This window comes from Trypanosoma cruzi, genomic scaffold, assembly GCF_000209065.1.
Source record: "Trypanosoma cruzi strain CL Brener 1047053516885 genomic scaffold, whole genome shotgun sequence".
Taxonomy (NCBI): domain Eukaryota; phylum Euglenozoa; class Kinetoplastea; order Trypanosomatida; family Trypanosomatidae; genus Trypanosoma; species Trypanosoma cruzi.
In genome coordinates, this window is record NW_001849467.1 from 25,705 (window position 1) to 41,860 (window position 16,156).

The 16,156-nt window shown below is 51.8% G+C and overlaps 5 protein-coding genes across 5 annotated transcripts, besides 9 other annotated features; all 5 read left to right on the plus strand.

Annotated features, from left to right (window-relative positions):
- Positions 1–3,728: part of a sequence feature (heterozygous, Esmeraldo-like haplotype) that runs on past the window's edge.
- Positions 161–207: a sequence feature (CT-rich).
- On the plus strand, positions 304–3,054 carry Tc00.1047053506203.90 (hypothetical protein, conserved; the record flags this gene model as incomplete). Its single annotated transcript, XM_810670.1, has 1 exon — positions 304–3,054. One exon carries the CDS (start codon positions 304–306, stop codon positions 3,052–3,054), a length of 2,751 nt encoding a protein of 916 aa, XP_815763.1.
- Positions 391–442: a sequence feature (GA-rich).
- On the plus strand, positions 3,316–4,854 carry Tc00.1047053506203.100 (uncharacterized protein; the record flags this gene model as incomplete). The annotated part of the gene is made up of 1 exon (XM_810671.1): positions 3,316–4,854. The coding sequence occupies one exon, from the start codon at positions 3,316–3,318 to the stop codon at positions 4,852–4,854; it is 1,539 nt and encodes a 512-aa protein (XP_815764.1).
- Positions 3,729–4,426: a sequence feature (haploid, non-Esmeraldo-like haplotype).
- Positions 4,427–5,241: a sequence feature (areas merged during assembly that could not be assigned to a particular haplotype. This can correspond to areas where the two haplotypes were merged or to regions with more than two copies in the genome that were merged during assembly.).
- Tc00.1047053506203.110 (hypothetical protein, conserved) lies at positions 5,233–6,249 on the plus strand (the record flags this gene model as incomplete). The annotated part of the gene is made up of 1 exon (XM_810672.1): positions 5,233–6,249. The coding sequence occupies one exon, from the start codon at positions 5,233–5,235 to the stop codon at positions 6,247–6,249; it is 1,017 nt and encodes a 338-aa protein (XP_815765.1).
- Positions 5,242–5,243: a sequence feature (haploid, non-Esmeraldo-like haplotype).
- Positions 5,244–16,156: a sequence feature (heterozygous, Esmeraldo-like haplotype).
- On the plus strand, positions 6,737–12,589 carry Tc00.1047053506203.120 (hypothetical protein, conserved; the record flags this gene model as incomplete). The annotated part of the gene is made up of 1 exon (XM_810673.1): positions 6,737–12,589. One exon carries the CDS (start codon positions 6,737–6,739, stop codon positions 12,587–12,589), a length of 5,853 nt encoding a protein of 1,950 aa, XP_815766.1.
- Positions 12,776–12,805: a microsatellite.
- Positions 13,092–16,156, plus strand: Tc00.1047053506203.129 (mitochondrial DNA-directed RNA polymerase, putative; the record flags this gene model as incomplete). The annotated part of the gene is made up of 1 exon (XM_810674.1): positions 13,092–16,156. A coding segment is annotated over one exon (3,065 nt), but the record flags the coding sequence as incomplete, so codon positions are not given.
- Positions 15,407–15,434: a microsatellite.

Sequence of the window (16,156 nt, forward strand, 5' to 3'; positions counted from 1 at the left end):
ACAAAAAAATAAAAATAAAAAGGAATAAAAAGACCGCGCTTCCATCTTTTTTTTTCCTCTTCTCTTTGTGCGTGTATGTATGTGTGTACGTAAGAACAATATCTTCTTGGTTGATCTTCTTGCTTTGTTTTGTTTTTGTTTTTTTCTTATCCACCTGGTTTCTCCCTCTCTCTCTCTTTTTCTCTCTTTCCTTATTTTTCTCTTTCTGCCACAGATGGTCCGTGTGACGAAGAGTCATCAAGGCGATTAGTTTTCTATCAGTCTTTTTCTCTCTTCCTGCGGTGCGGGTGGGTTTATTAAAGCATGACGAAGCCAGTCGTCGTACCGGCCCACGGCGATGGTGCGCCCGTGTCTGGCCCCAGTGAGGCCGCGGTGACGGTCATTGACGTAGAAGCGGAGGAGGAGAAGGAAGAGGAGGCGCAGACGGCGAGAGGGGAGGAGGGTCCAAACAAAGCCGCTGAGACGGTGCGTCGGCGCGACCCCAACAAGATAGATCCCCCATTAGGGCAGCAGCAGGAACCTCTTCCACGCGGGGAGAGGTTGGCGAAACGGATGCTGACGTTACAACGATGGGAACTGCCCGCGTTGGTTCCCTCGCCGACAAGGAGAAGTAAGCATGAAAGAAGAATTTCTGGCGGTAACAGCCGAAGTCCAGTGGGAGTGGCCCACAACGCGCGACAGAATGAGCTACTGTTGTCGCCCCCTAGGCCTTACTTGGAAAGGCCCGAGCAGCAGCTTGAACTTTACCATTCGTTGCAGAAGCGCAAGTTTGTGACGCTGCATGAGGAACTGCATCACCTCCGCATGAGCCACGTCCACGCACAAAAAACCCTTCGACTCCGAGGTGAGGAAGTCAAACGTTTGCGTAGAGAATTGGAGGAAAAAACGAGGGAGATTGAGCGGCTGAAGTCACTCATTGCTGTGCTTCGGAAGGCGCACCATCAGGCAAATGGATCGGTTGCCGAGACGGACGCCGTTGAGAGTGCCGGCCCCGCAACGGTGTCACCCTCGTTGGCGCTTTTTGCGGCCACAGCCGCGGATGGTGTTGGTGGTGGACGCGGAGCGGAAGCAAGGCTGTTGCTACAGCTTCGTCAGAACATCGCGTCCCGTGACACGATTATCAGCGATCTTCGCATGGAGCTGAGTGCACTCCGTCAAGCGAAGAAGGAGGCTGATGAGAAAGTAAATAAACTAACGGCAGAAGTGGCTGAGATGCATGCGCGCTGTGAGAAGTTATCTGCCGAATTGGGTGTTAAGGACAAAACTATTGAGGAACTTGAGAAGCGCTGTGCTGGCGCCCAAATGTCAGAGGTGAACGGCGGTATTGGAAAAAGTGGTAATGATAATAGCGATGTCACGAGCAGTTCCGACGTTCTAGCGCTCCGGCAGAAGCTTGAAGAGTACCGCCTACATCACCGAGCGGCAGATGATGTGATTGAAGGAATTCAGCAGCAGCTTCAACGAATAGAGGCGATGGGTTTGTGTGTGCCACATTGTAACAGCACAGGGAAACGTCCGTCGCAGCAGGAGGAAGGCTTACGCGGCGAGCTGATGCACCTCCGACAGTGTCTGGATAGAGAAGAGGAGACCCGAGCTGAGTCGGAGCGTTTGTGGCGCCGAAGTCATGAGGCCGATCTTCGCATGCTGGAGACCGAGTTGTGCAGCACAAAGGCAGAAGCAGAGGCATACAAGCGGGAGGTGGCACGGATGCAGAAGCAAATCGCGACTGCGGGATTTATGGAGGCGCAACTGCAGGCTGCTCGCAACGAGAATGACGCCCTGCAGCAACGTGTGTGTGAGCTGCGAGAGGAGAATATTGCCCAGTCCTCACGTGAAAAGGAGCTTTTGCATGAGCTGCGCTCCACGAAGGAAGCGCACGACCGCCGTGAGGAGGAGGTGTCATCGCTTCAGCGTCGACTGAGGAATTCAAAGGAAAACGAAGATAGGCTGCGAGAGGACGTTGAAATGTTGGAAGGGAGACTACGTGCGGTGGAGCGTGGGCTCTCCGATGCGCCTCCGCCGTATGAACTTATCAGTTATGCGGCGCTCATGAAACTGAACGCGGATCTTCAGGAACGGCTGAAGACGTTGGAAACGGAACCGCAAAAGGCGAAGAAGACACCGCCATTAGTCAACGCAACCGATGATGTGACTTTGTTGGAAGCAGGCGGTGACATTGCGATGGAGCCTGTCGCACGAGCCACCGTGGAGGAGGAGGGACCGAATGCACGGATGGAACAAGGTGGAGCATGTCTCCACGGTGTGCCAGCACAGTCTGCCACATCAATTGCACCGAGTGAGCCGTTGCAGGTGAAGCTTAAAGATGTTCACGACGCCTACAGGACGCCTTCACACCGCTTGGATGAAGTCTCCCTAGAACTGGTGAGCCCCGAGCAATGCGGGGCCGTCAGTGCAGAGAGCACGAAGAGGGTCAACAAGGAAGCAGGGAAAGCCCACTGTAAGTCTGCCATTCGCAGCCGTTTGCAGGATGTACAATGGCATGCCATAATGACAGCGGATGGTTCAGATGCCACTGATAAGCTGCGGGCAGAAGTCTCTCGCCTGCGTAAGTGTCTTAAAACGTGCGAAGAAGAGTTGGAGCAAACGCGGATGGAGCTTGAGGCTACAAAGTTGGAGCTTGACAACGCGCGGCGGCAGCAGGTGGCATACAATGGACCTACACAGGGTGTTGGTGAGCGCAAAGTCTCTTCGTTGCGTGCGGCTCGCATGGAGCTGGAACATTGGCGGCAGCTGGCGGTCGAGCATGAGTCGGCCTTGGTGGAGCTGAAGAAAAGATATGAGGGACTGAAGATTGCCATCGCATCCTTGCAGGAATCAACACAAGTGTCCCCTAACACATCTGCTCCTGTATCGGCATTCGTGCTCCCTGACTGGGTGGCCTGCAACGATGAACACATCATAGAGGAAGCGCTACGCGATGAAACGGCGCGTATAGATGAGGACATGAACAAACTGCGTCGTGAACTGCACACAATGAGAAAGGATCGGGACCATTGGATGGCAGTGGCAACGGGTCTATCAAAGCCAGCCTAGTGAAAGCAGATGGCTTCAACTAGGCCCAGTGTGTCATGTACTTATATGCTTCCTCTGGTCTCCCAGCTATATACATATATAATGTTAGGGCGTGATATCATTGTGCCATGATTTTATGTTTTTGTCGTATTTTTGTAACGGACGAATTTGTGGCAGCTGCTTCCCACGTCTTTTCTCTCCTTTCTCTCTTTCTCTCTCTTCTGCGTCAATGGGTTTCATTATTATTTACCAGCACCAGAGGGGTGTTCTCCCACCGCTGTGATGCACCCGGATCCGGTGCAACAGTCGGGTGACGCGGAACGTGTTTTTACGCCATTTGGGACACTCGCCGGTCGTAAAAAGGATGAAACAGGAAGTCTGCGTCGCAGACCGCCAGAAGAATTATCGTCGGATTCAGATTTCATGCGCAGACAGTCAACTATGGAAGGGAAGATGCCAATCGCCGACACGGCCCTGGCACTAGACTCTATCAAGCGGGAAGTGGAGAGCAGCGTTGAGTTTTCCTCTTCTTCGCAAAATCAGCGATGGGAAGAGGCGTGGCTGGGCAATTTATCTCTCTCCAGTTTCTTACGACGCTGGGGAAACGCCGTGGTGCATGAGGGTGCGGGTTACCAACTGTCAAACTGTGGTAGTGTGTTGCGGCGATGGGTACGGCGGCACTTTGTGATGGCGGGGGCCCTGTTGTACATCTTCGATGGTGATGGCTCTACGGAAAAGTGTCATGGGGCGATTTTTCTGCACCGCGCGGATGTGCAAAAGAAATTTGTGAGTGGCCATAACTCCATCGTGATAACACCAGTGACGTCGCAGACGTCGTCGGAGCTCGGCGTGGTGGAGTTTCCGAGCCTCACCATGTTTTTGGATGCCAAGCAAATGCTGGATGTCTGGTTTGTCGCCCTGCAGAGGACGAGCGCCGCGCCTCCTTTTCCCGGCTCTGCAACGCCGCAACGGGCAAAAGCCTCTTGCGGCTACTTGAACGCCATAAAATGCACACAGACGGAGCAGCAGCAGCAGGTGGGGAGTGCAGCGTCAATGCCAGATGTGGTGTCGCGTGCGGAGGACGCCGTGCTTTCTCCCCCTTCTCTTTTTCCTGATTCTGCTTTGGCTGGTGTCACCAGCATTGAAAGCAAAGCCAAGAAAGAAGGCAAGGAGCGTGGCGTGGAGGAGAATCCCCGCCAAGAACAGCAGTCACGAAGGACTTCAACAGTCATCAACGATGGTCCGACTGGGAATGAGGACCGCGAGGCGATTATTGAGGCGTATCTTCAGCAGATCCAACACACGACAGTGAGTGCTTCCATTCTAAAGACGCGTCTACAACGTCTGGCGGAGAAGAAAGACAAACAACAGCTTGGAGAGCTACTTCTACAGTTTATATTGAACCGTGTGAACGACGCTGCCGACTTGTGGTCACTGATGGATGAGGTGGAGACGTTGTCGGATAAGATGCCGCAAACATCTGCCACATCAACGGCGAAGTATCCCTCATATTGTTGGGTCAAAGAGCCATTGGTGCTTTCCGGCACACCACCAGGTCGTGTTGCCTGCGAAATGGCTGCGATAACAAGTGCTGCGTGTTCCATGACGTCCGATCCCATTGAGCAGCGCGTGTCATCCATAAAAAAATGCGAAGCAGAAAAAAAGGAAGAGAGAGTAGACAAAATGAACATGAAAAACACGCAGGCTGATGCTTTGTTGCCCCATGCTGCGTCTGCTGCATGGCGTCAGCGGAGGCGACGTCTACACGACCGCCGCGGAGTCATTGATAGTATTCTTAGCGAGCTATCGAACATCTCGTGAACATACTTTTACCGTAGCGTGGGCATTGCTCTTTTTGAAATAGATTTTTCAGGCTGGAGTCAGAGCGATGGCAATTGGATGATGGAAGCGGGATGGGGAAGAAATGAGTCACGGTTGGCATGACCGCTGCTCCATGTGCATTTGGTTCCATGCGGGCCGATTTTTTTTTTGTTGAAATAATCGTCGGTGTTGTTTTTCTTCTCTTTTTCGTGTGCGTGTTTTTATTGGGGCTTTTTTTTTCCCCCTCTCCCTCAATGCACGTCCGCAACCATGGATATATTTGTATACAGCTGGGGAGGGAAACCCACTCTTCCAGTAAATAAGAGAGGTGGAGGAAAGAATAAAAAAAAAGTAAGGGGAAAAAAAAAGGGGTGAGAGATGTCCTTTTCGCTGCTTAGTTTTTCTCGGCGGGGAACCAGCGTGCCTCCGCGTGACCTGTTGTTACTTCGCATGGGGTGGCTTTTGCCACACAGCACGAACCGCGGTTGTTCTTGTTACTGCAGCTATAGCTTTTGTCATTGCAGCAGACGATACTTTTGGAATCCATTTGCGACTCATCGCGGAGTGAACGAGGCGGCTGAACCGCCAAGCAACAACACCGTCCAGCATCAACGCATTGTGGAGAAGGCACACCGAGATGCGTCATTACATAATGAGCGGCTTCTGGATGCATGTCTAGACCTCTTGGCGCTGTGTGGGAATGGGAGTGACGCATCAGGGGCAAAGATGATGGACAGCCGTGATGGCTGCACGAGAATCGATGCCGATGCCATTGACGTCATAGCCGCAGTGGTGGAGTCGACCCTACATGACTTTCGCCAGACCCCATCCGAGCAGTTTGATCTCGTCTATTCTGCCCTCTGTTTACCGATAGCCACGACCAATCGTCAAGTAAATCGCTGCCTCATGGTCATCCTTGAGGCGTTTCTACCCGAACTTCTCTTTCGCATGTTTGAGGGCGAGGATTTGATTGTGGTGGGCCCCGATGACGCCTCACGACGCGAGGCCCTTTTTCGCTTTGTGCACGCGCTGCTCGGGCGGGCAGAAGTCCCGGACGGGGTTGAGAGCGAGGAGGTGGTGCTTGTGTACCTGGACGATGTACGCGCCGTTTTTCCGTCGCTCCGAAACAATCCTGCCTTTTTAGAATTGGAGGCGAATGCCACCAGCATTGCGATGAAGGCAAGGCTGTTTGCGTTGCTCTCGCAGTTGTGTGTGGAGTTTGACAAGGCGGGAACGGGCAAAGTGGATTTGGCTGAACTGCAGGCCACAGCAACTCGGGTACTGGGGGAGAAGAAAGCCCGCATGTTGCTTGATGGGGCCCAGCCGGACAAGGACGGCAAGATACGGTACACGCAACTCACTTCACTATTGACGCGTCCACCGCCCCGGCAATAATTAAACATGCATCCCTCTTGCCTCTACTCAGCTGGGGGGTTGTTGATGCTGGTTTTTTGTGGCGATTTATCCACTTCAGGTCTTTGTTGTTGTTGTTTTTGCTGTTGTCTCCTTCCCTGCACGCCTGGTACTTCTGCGGTGTGCCGCCTACGCACTCCTTCTTTCTCTCTTTTGTTCCTTTATTTTCATTTTTTTCTTTCTATGAATGATTGCATTTCCCTTTTGCGAAGAGCGGGAAAAGGGAGGAAAAAGACGACAAAGGGGCGCATACGACTGCCGCCACCCACTCCAACCCTCCACGCAGACACAGTTCCTACATAACGGAGGGTTGAGATTGGGCGTGCACACACACACACACCTTTTTGGTGGGCGTTGTGCTCTTTTTTTTTTGTTTGTTTTTTGTTGTTGTTTTTCTTCAGAGCATCACGGCCTCCCTTCCCGTGTAGGTGGTGGTGGTCTTCAGGCCTCTTGAAGGGCGAAGAAGACCATGGCCGATTTGGGAGATGACGTCTCCACCAGCGGCATCATGGACTGCCTGTACACTCTCTATGCGGGATCCAATGAAGGTGGCATCATTATTGACCCCACCGTGTCCGATTCCCCGGCGTTGGTTGTTGCCACGTTTGGAAAACCACCTGCGTCACCCGCAGTTGTTTTGGAGCATACATATGATGAAGCGTTCTTCGTGAGTGACTTGATGAAGACATATCCGTTCTCCAAGTTTATGTTGGTAACCTACACAGATGAAGCTACACCGGCTTCAGGGCCAACTTATGTGGGGGCGCCAAGTGAAGGATGGTTGGAACAACTTCCCCCGCAATTTTGTTGTTTAAATCTCTTTCGGTTTCAACGTCATGTCATGTTTGCGCCTCTTGTGTGCGAAGTCAACGACTACTGGATCCGTGAATTGCAGGAGTTGTCGTACAATCTCCATAACCCCCAGCAGCTTGTGGTGCATCTGTTTCTTCGTACGGGGTTCCGGATCAAGCTGGAGGCCTTATGTCATCTTGTTGCGGAATGTCACTGGATTGGAAATGAAAATCTTGTTGCGTTGCTGCTTCAGCGTATGGCGGCCTGGACAGACAAGGAGTCACAAACATCCTTCACGGATCCTTCTTCAGCAGTGTCTGGCACCCTGCAAGTACGCTGCAAAGCGCACCTTGAAAGGGTGTGTCATTTCTTTCCAAAGTACGGCATGCTGGAGTTGGGGTTTCGCGTAAATGGCGTGAATTTACCCCAAGATGATTATGGCGCCGATGTCCGTAGGGATCTGTTGCCAAAACAGCAGCTACAGAAAAAGTCACCGCTTTGGTTGTTGGTTCTTCATGCATGTGGTAGCGGTAGAACCCGTCGCTCTATGGATGAGGTTCAATGGCTGCTGGAGCAACTCACCTTGGACGATGTTGTATTTGTGTCCCTGGCAGGGGTCGTTGTTGTTCAGCCAAGTCATGCAAAAGAGGCCATTTGTCAATGGGAGGCAAACAAAGAATCCACAAGAGAGCATAATAAAAAGCACCGTCTTCCACTGCGGGTGGCCATGCTGGAGATGTGGGCACAGGCAAGAGCAGTGCTACGGCACTGGCGTCATGAGCGCCACTGTCGTTTGGTGCGTGGAGGACCTGCTGTGGATATTCGTATTGCCATTCTTTTTTTTGCCCCCTCCAACTGTGGCAGCGTGGACGAACTGTCCATATCATCCATTCGGCACCGATCGGCTTTCTACCGCGTTCCCGTGTTTTCGGTGGTCACGCCAGAGCGAGTGAAAAATTCTCGTGCGCTGTTGGATCTCTGCTTACTAACACAAGGACGAATTCTGTGCTCCGCCGGGGATGTGGCGGACTTTCAGTCCAACATGCCCACTGAAGAGGCGTGTAAAAATTTGATCCGAACGACGCTGCAGACCATCCGTGACATCTCCCACATGAATTCTGCTTTTTTCCTTGTGGCTAATCACAGTAGCGGACGCCCCGCAGAGTTGTTAAGAACCTCCAAGATATTTGGAGAAACAATCACCGCACTCCTGCGTAGCGATACGCCAATCAGGACAAGATCTGGCAGGTATCTGTTGTTGGGTCCAATTCAGAAGGAAACAGAGCTCCCTGTTTACATATCCCATCATTTATATGAAGACTTGGATACGGCGAACACGGGATTGCGCATGATGGTGTTTGCCTACGCCATTGACAAGGGGGAATACGAGGTGGTACCAATCAGATCACTGGGAAGCCTCAAGGAAACCGCACCACCTGAACGTGTGTGGTGGGCACGTCTGCGCTTTGCCATGGCTCTGTTGGATGACATGCAGGCACGAAGGATGGCTTCTGAGATCCGGCCGAGGCACTTGTTTGAATGTGACGCAGAGTCTCGGTACGTGACGTATTCCATAGGCGATGTACATCTCGCAAGAAAAGGTGAACGGTGTGGACTTCTCCTAGCAAGCTGGATACTCTCACAGTGCACGACAAGGTCTGCAGGGGGGCTTGAACATGCGATGCCCTCTTCTATTGTTTCGCCGAGTCCTGATTTAAGCCATGCACTCTTGCGGAGAGAAGATGAAGGGTGGTGGGCAATGCCACCGGCGGTACCTTTTTTTTTGCATCGCATCCCCCGGCCCTTTGTAAATCTCTTATGGACAAACTTCCCTGTTCATGGGGCGTACGCATCAAGTGTGGCGGCCATTCTCTCCCGCACTTTTCCATTTAAACCCATTGAGCTGGAGGCCTCGTCCCTTTCTTCATCCGCAACATTGGCACTTGAATCCCTCCGGTGCAACAACGCCGTTGTTCGTCTTGCCTCGGTAAGACATGTCCCTGTACTTGTGGAGGTCCAGGCGCGCTACATAGTACTCTTTAGAGTGGACCTATCTACAGAGCGAATGAAGATGCGTCAACTTATACCGGCTCATTTGTCCGGTGGTCTTGTGAAGAGCATAGCGCACGAGTTTGGGGATCTGGGATTTAGCGAAGTATACTGTGTCGTCCATCTCGCCCTACGTCGCGCGCCATCTTTTTGGGTCTCTCAGGATGATGTGGTTGTGGCCGACGGGATCGCCTTTTCCACACCATTCGCCACTGTACGGAGTGTTAAGATCATTTCCGTCACTCACAACAGTGTCGAGGTGGAGTGGAGTGGATCAGCCAGCGCGGTGAAACTCATCTGCTGGCCGTTGCCATGGAATGGATTACGAAACGTTAACACCTTGCCGCTTGTATCTTCCAACTTCCATGAATCTGTCATTGTGGAGCATGACTTTTCATCACGATGCGTCATCACAGAACTACGGCCTTGCACTGTTTACGTTTTGGAGGTGAGACCGGTGGAGAGGGGCGATGATCGGTCCATGGTAAAGGGATTCTTGTGGTCAGAGGGTGTCGAAATGTACTTCGCCACATGTGTAGAGCACACGAAGGGAAGCCTGAAACTGGATTCTGTCACACCATCTGCCACAGGATTTTCACTGGCCTTCTCCTATCCAATCTTTACGCGGGTGGCGGTCCTGTCCTCGTCAAAAATGTTGGAGCTGCGGATTACGCCAACCATATCGACCACAGCCTCCCCTTATGGAGAACAATTGGTGCGAACTCAAAAGAAGGATGATGGAGTTGAATGTGTTCTGGCGTCGTTTTCCATCCATGGCTCGGGCCCTATTTTTGTGGATGTTGTCTTTGATGTAGAGGTTCGTCCAATACGTCTGCAAGAAGGAGCCGACAGGAAGAGGGGATGGTCTGCGTACTCGGTGTCGCCGCAGAGAGAAGAAGTGGGTCCTTTTGAGGTCGTGAGCGAATTGTGGTGTGCATCGAGAAGTCCCCGAGTGGCCGAAATGGAGTGGCGAGGTGCCTCCATTTCCTTCAATGTGCACGTCAAATCTTGCAGCAGCCTTGGGAAAGATGTGTGCGTTTTCAAGAGGGTGGTATCTGGATTGGGCCCGCTGTGCCTTACGCTGGATAACCTGGAACCCTGTACAAAGTACATGGCGACAGTGAAAACCGCGAGTGGCACAGAAACTGTGAGCACAGAGTTCTTCACCCCACCAGAGCCCCCCTTGCGGGATGCGGTGATAGCCACATCTAACATGGCCTCTCTTCTTCTTCGTGTGCAGATTCCAGAAAGTGACGTGGATCAGAAGTTTACGTCCGTCACGATACTGCCGCTGAAAGTGTTTTTGAGTAACTCAGATGGAGCGAGCACTTCCACGGTCGCGAGTTATTCAAATGTGCCCGTTGGGCAGCCGATTGTTTTGGGGCTTGTGGCCAACTGGAGACCCGGATCGACAGACTCCATACGTAGCGTTCCCAACTACCTGTTTGCTGTCACAGACGTGAGTTGCTCGACAAATCCTGACGAAAGCGTGATGCTTGCCTGGACATGCGCCGCCATGCATCATCACTCACCTCTCAAGATAAAACTAAATGGTGAATTATGTGTGCCAGGCGCAAGAAATGAAATACGTATTGTCATGCTTCCACTGACGCCTGTTCGTATTTCGTTTCACGGTCCTGCTATTATTCCAGAGGTTTCCTCCATTTTTTTATTACCGAGGCCTCCGTCTCTAAACCCCTCCAATTGCAGTGTGAATGCTGTGATTGGAGGGGCAGTGGGGGTCCATATCTCAAGGACGCTTTGTGCATCACTTCTTCGCCTTCTTGGGGATGTAAAGGAGGTGGTACGAGTATTTCTTTGCGTCAGCATAAGTGAAACAATGGAGGAGGAAGAGATCGAGCTGCATGTGGATGAAAGTGGCATGAACGATGTGATGGCACGGGTGTTGGTGAGCAATTGTCCCAGAAAGAGAAGAATGACATTATGCGTGAAGTTGCAAGAGAATGACAATTATTATTATGATAATTTCTTGTTGAGCCATAAGACGGAGGAGGCGGCGCTTTTGTCCCGTCCCATATCTCTTATCCCGCAGGCTCTCTCTGAACCGTTTACGGTTTCTATAGCTCCACCGGCGTGTATCCAGGGACTTCACGTCACAGCGTTGCGACCAACGTCCGTTACGCTCGCCTGGACCCTCCCAGGGAGGAGGGATTTGGACACAGCAGAACACGACGACATCTACTTCACAGTCCGATGTGCGGCGGAGGAGCATCATGGGAGGGCATTCAGACAAAATCTGCGTCTTCCGGCCCATTCTGTGAATCTTGGAGGCCTCTCCCCCGCCACCCCATATATTGTGACGGTTTCTGAATATGAGGACGATATAGATAAAGGTATCCGTCTTGTGACGCCGCATGAGCTTACAAATGATACTCTCAGTGAAATGCTGCTTTCCGTGAATGCATCGTTAGCATGGGGAGACAGAGAGGGCACGATGACGGTGGAGTCGGGCAGCGGTCATGCGGTTACGGAGGCTGTGGCGCTTCACTTGACAATTCCCCCTGCAAAATGCGTTTTTTGGACAATTTTCTCTCATTTGGCGTGGTTTGGAGAGGAGACGGCGGATTGCGATCCTGCCTCTCCGTGTTTCTGTGTCTGCGCTTTCATGCAAGTGGCAGCAGTCGCGGAGTCTGGGAGATCTCTTCATTTGTGGAGCCATACAGACGAGTCGCAGGCGCAGACCGCATCTCACGTGTTTCCAATTGGGCAGGGTGAAATGGCTGCGCCATTACCACATCTTGACGTAAAGTGGAGAACCAATGTACGACATGTGCCGCGACGTCAGGAAGATTTTTCCAGCAGCCTCGCAGAAACCGCAACGAATACGATAATGTCCACGACAATAAACACGAAGTCTATGAACACGCCATCTGAACAAAGAATACTTGTCGATGTTGTGGGCTGCCCAAAGCTTCAATCCATGGATAAGGACCATTGCACAGTGGAGTGGAATGGATCCTGCGCCTCTTACACGGTTCATTGGCGTGTGACTCCGACGGGTGCAATTCGTACAGAAACGGTCGTGCGTGAGCCAGGGCGTCGTCCCCAGTTGACTGTTGACATCCGTTCACTGCGATTCACAGTCGTATTGTTTTGTGTGCAGGGCGCAGTGGACGCCTCCAACTGTGCCCTTTTCACAGTACTGGTCCCGTTTATTCTGACCGGGCCTCGGCTTTGTTCCCATGACGAGGAGGAAAAGGAAGAAGAAGAAAATGCTCGGAAGCAAACCCACAGGGATTTGTCTTCCGATTTGGTGAAGGTGGAGTGGCATACGGACGTGGGGCCCAATATGCCATATGAAAGAAATGAATTTGTGTGCTCATTAAGTGTGATTGATCGTTCGAACAATGTGTGGGTAAAAGGGTTTACGGAAATGCTGGGAGACCGGTTCAGTGGGAAGTCACCCGATCCCTTCTCCATCACATGGCTGAACCCGGTGGTGCATCTCCGTTCCCATTGATATATGATAAATATTTCTTCACAGGGTTTTTTCACCGGAAAATACATTACCGATGTACATGCCTATACGTATTAGAAGGTGGGTGATTATAACAGATGCACTCCTGGACTGTGTGTATGCATGTATTGTGTGTGTGTGTGGTCTTTCTTGTTGCCCGAAATCATTACTTTTCAACCGTTGTTTTGATTTATTTCTTTTTTTTTTTTCTTTTTTTTTCCCCCTTTCACTTTATTGCATTGTATGCAGATTTACACCTTTTTTTTTTTTTTTCCTTTTCTTTTGTTGGTGCTGTTTTAATGGTATTTTTTCTGTGAGGGTTTTGTTTCACTCCTCATAAATTTTTATACAAGAATGGTACAATACATTCAAACGCTTGACTTTCGAGTTGGAATGTGTTATTGTTGTTTGCTTCTACTGGCAGCGTTGTTGTATGTTTTTCTCCTTTTATTTCTGTGTGTTGTGGAAATTCTGCATCATATTGCAGAAACCTTATTAGATAGATATGCGGCGATTGTTGAGGGGGGCATTTATGCTTAGCGGTGGCGCGGTTCGTCGCTGGGCCCGGCCTATGCAGGCGGCGGCCACAGGCACCAAAATTTCATCCGTGCGGGCGTTGAGGAAGTCGCAGATGTCGGACGTGGAAGAGGTGGCGCCCCCGCTTCCTCAAGAACACGCACACTCCAATGAAGCCGAGGGCCGTCCTAGTGATGACAACACCACCCATGATAATTTTGGTTTTAGCGGCGGTGTTGCCGGGATGCCTTTGGAAAATAATGACACGACAACAAGTCACATCTTCACACCAACCCTTGACGTGGAGGAGGAGTACGGGACTCCCGTCATGGCACCAACGAGCAGCGCTTCCAATGAAAGTGTCCTCTCCTCTATTGATATGATATGCGACGATCTTTTTTCGTGTAAGACGGATGTATTGAAGTCGTTTGCGCGGACACGCTCAGTGGGTGGGGCAACGAAGTCGGAGCTTGTGATGAATCTCATTGACCTTGCCAACCGTGAGGCGCATGGCGAGAGCCAGGACCTTAGCATCACGAAACGGGTCCTCGGTGATGTCTTCAATGAGGAGGTGCGTGTGAGTGGGGTACGTTCCCAGTGGACAAACAAGTCGCTTGAGGCCTCACACATTGAAATGGCATGTGATGGTCACCTAAAGTTTGAGGTGATGAGTTATACCCAAAAGACGCTTATGGTGCGTCGTAATGCCTCCGAGTCGGCACGGGTGCTGCGAAAACTTATCCGTCCCTTTCAGCAGGACTACCCGCGTATTGCAGAGACAGCGGTGGGAGGGGTCTTTCGAAATTTCAAGGCGGAAGCCGATCAACTTGTGGAGTCGCTTCCCGCAGTGGAGGTGGTGGGCCCCTTTACCTCCTTCCTCGTGTCATATGTGCGCTACGCGACCTCGGCAAACCTGCTTACTCGTACAAATGTGATTGAGCGCCTGGAGCAGCTTGGGTTAGTCCAGATGGCAGTGGAAGACAGTAGTGACGCCACGCTGCAGCGTCTTATGGCCTTGCTAGACGAAGTTGTGGCAGAGGTGGAACGGCGAGCAGGGTGTTTTGGCGACAAGCGCACAGCATGGGGTACAGAGACACCCGAAGTGCTGCGTAGCTCAATCCAGGCTTTTGCAGACAGCTGGGCGCAGCAGCCACGAGGCGAGGTTGGGGATAGGGCCCCGGCATGGGTTCATGACTTTGTGCGCATGTTCAACAACTGGGATGCCATTGTGCGCACCGATGTTCCTATGCTTGAAGATGTGCCAAGGTACATCTTTGACTGCATTCTCAGTGGTGTGGTGTGTTTCTACTTGCTGCAGAAGATATACGGCGATATCATTATCCCCACAGATGTTCCACTGACCGTGCGATCCGCCGTGCGGAGAGCGATGGAGGCGCACTTCAAGGATGAGGAGAAGGCGGCGCAGGCATTGGCGAAACTCTTTGCGTATGTGCAATCGCCTGGGGACTCTGGTGTGGTGAAGGCGGAGTTCTTTCCAGCCGTGCTCTCCCAGATGCAGGGTGCCTTCCATGACACAGAGCAGAGTGTTCTGCATAATGCCCGTGTTGCGCTTGTCCTGCGTGAAGTGTGTGCGACAGCCTCGCGGTGCACCCGTACGTGTGGCCTTTTTCACATGCTTGTAAAGATCACAGAAGATCTTCGATTTCACTTTCGGTTTAACACGATATTTAAGAAACTCAGCGGCAGGGACCGCACCACAATCCGCACCAGGTACAGCATCAACATGGTGAAGACGTGTGAGTACTTTGAACAGGAGTATGGGGTGACGCCCATCTCTACCAAGGCAGTGGGTTTCTTGGTGATTCAACTGCTGCACATGTCAATGCGTGGGACGAGTAGCGGGAATGTGGCCGGTAGTGGTCGTCCAATACTAGAACGTTTTGTGAGCGTCACTGGCCGAGAGGAATATTCCGTTGTTGGCATGTCTGAAATGGAAGCGACCCAAATTCGTGATTTGCGGGTTGCCTTTCCTCCACAGCTCTCCTACAACTCCTGGCTTCACCAGTCGGACACGAAGGAAAAGTCCGTGTATAACGTCCTCCCCTCCGTGGCGGTGAAGGGATCCACCAACCAGGCGATGATCATCTCACAAGCTCCGATGATGAAGGCTCTTGACGCGATCTCCCGTGTACCGTGGCGTATCAGTAAATACATGCTTCACGTACAAGAGGCCATCGTGAGAGAGGGGTACGGCTTTGGGAAGATCCGGCCAGCCTTCTACCCTTTACACTACTGCGCAAAGAGTCGTGGGGACATTTCTTATGACGTGGCTGACAACGCCGATGCTGCTGCTGCTGCTGCTGCTGATGCTTATGATGATGGCGACGACTGCGAAGTCTACAATCTACAGCAACGGCGGGAATACGACACCCAACAAGACGAGGATTGGAAAAGTCTTTCCGAACAACGTAGCAACCGTATTCACTACCTGCAAGCTCTTCGTCAGGCCCGCTCACTCGTACAGTTTTCGCATATTTACTTTCCAAATAGTATGGACTTCCGTGGACGTATGTATCCGCTGCCAGGGCGGTTAAATCACACCGGATCCGATCCGTTTCGAGCCCTACTAGAGTACGCGGAACCCAAGCCATTGGGAGAGACTGGACTATATTGGCTGAAGGTACATTTGGCCAACAAGATGGGAATGAGCAAACTCTCCTTTGATGAGCGGGTGCATTACGTGAATGAGCATATTGAAGATGTGGTTCGAAGTGCGGAATCCCCGCTTCATGGCGACAAGTGGTGGCAAGAGGCTGCGGAGCCGATGCAGTGTCTCATGGCCTGTAAAGAGTTGACGGATGCTCTTAAATGCTCACAAGGGGCAGAAAATTACCTCTCACGTATTCCTGTTGCCGTGGATGGAAGTTATAACGGTCTGCAACACTACTCCGCCATTGGTCGCGATGCTTTTGGGGCACAATTGGTCAACCTGGTTCCGAGTGAGAGGCCGGCCGATGCCTACACCGGCATTCTGAAGGAGATGATGCGATCCATAATGGCCGATGCTGAGAAGGACAATCCGGTGGCACAGCG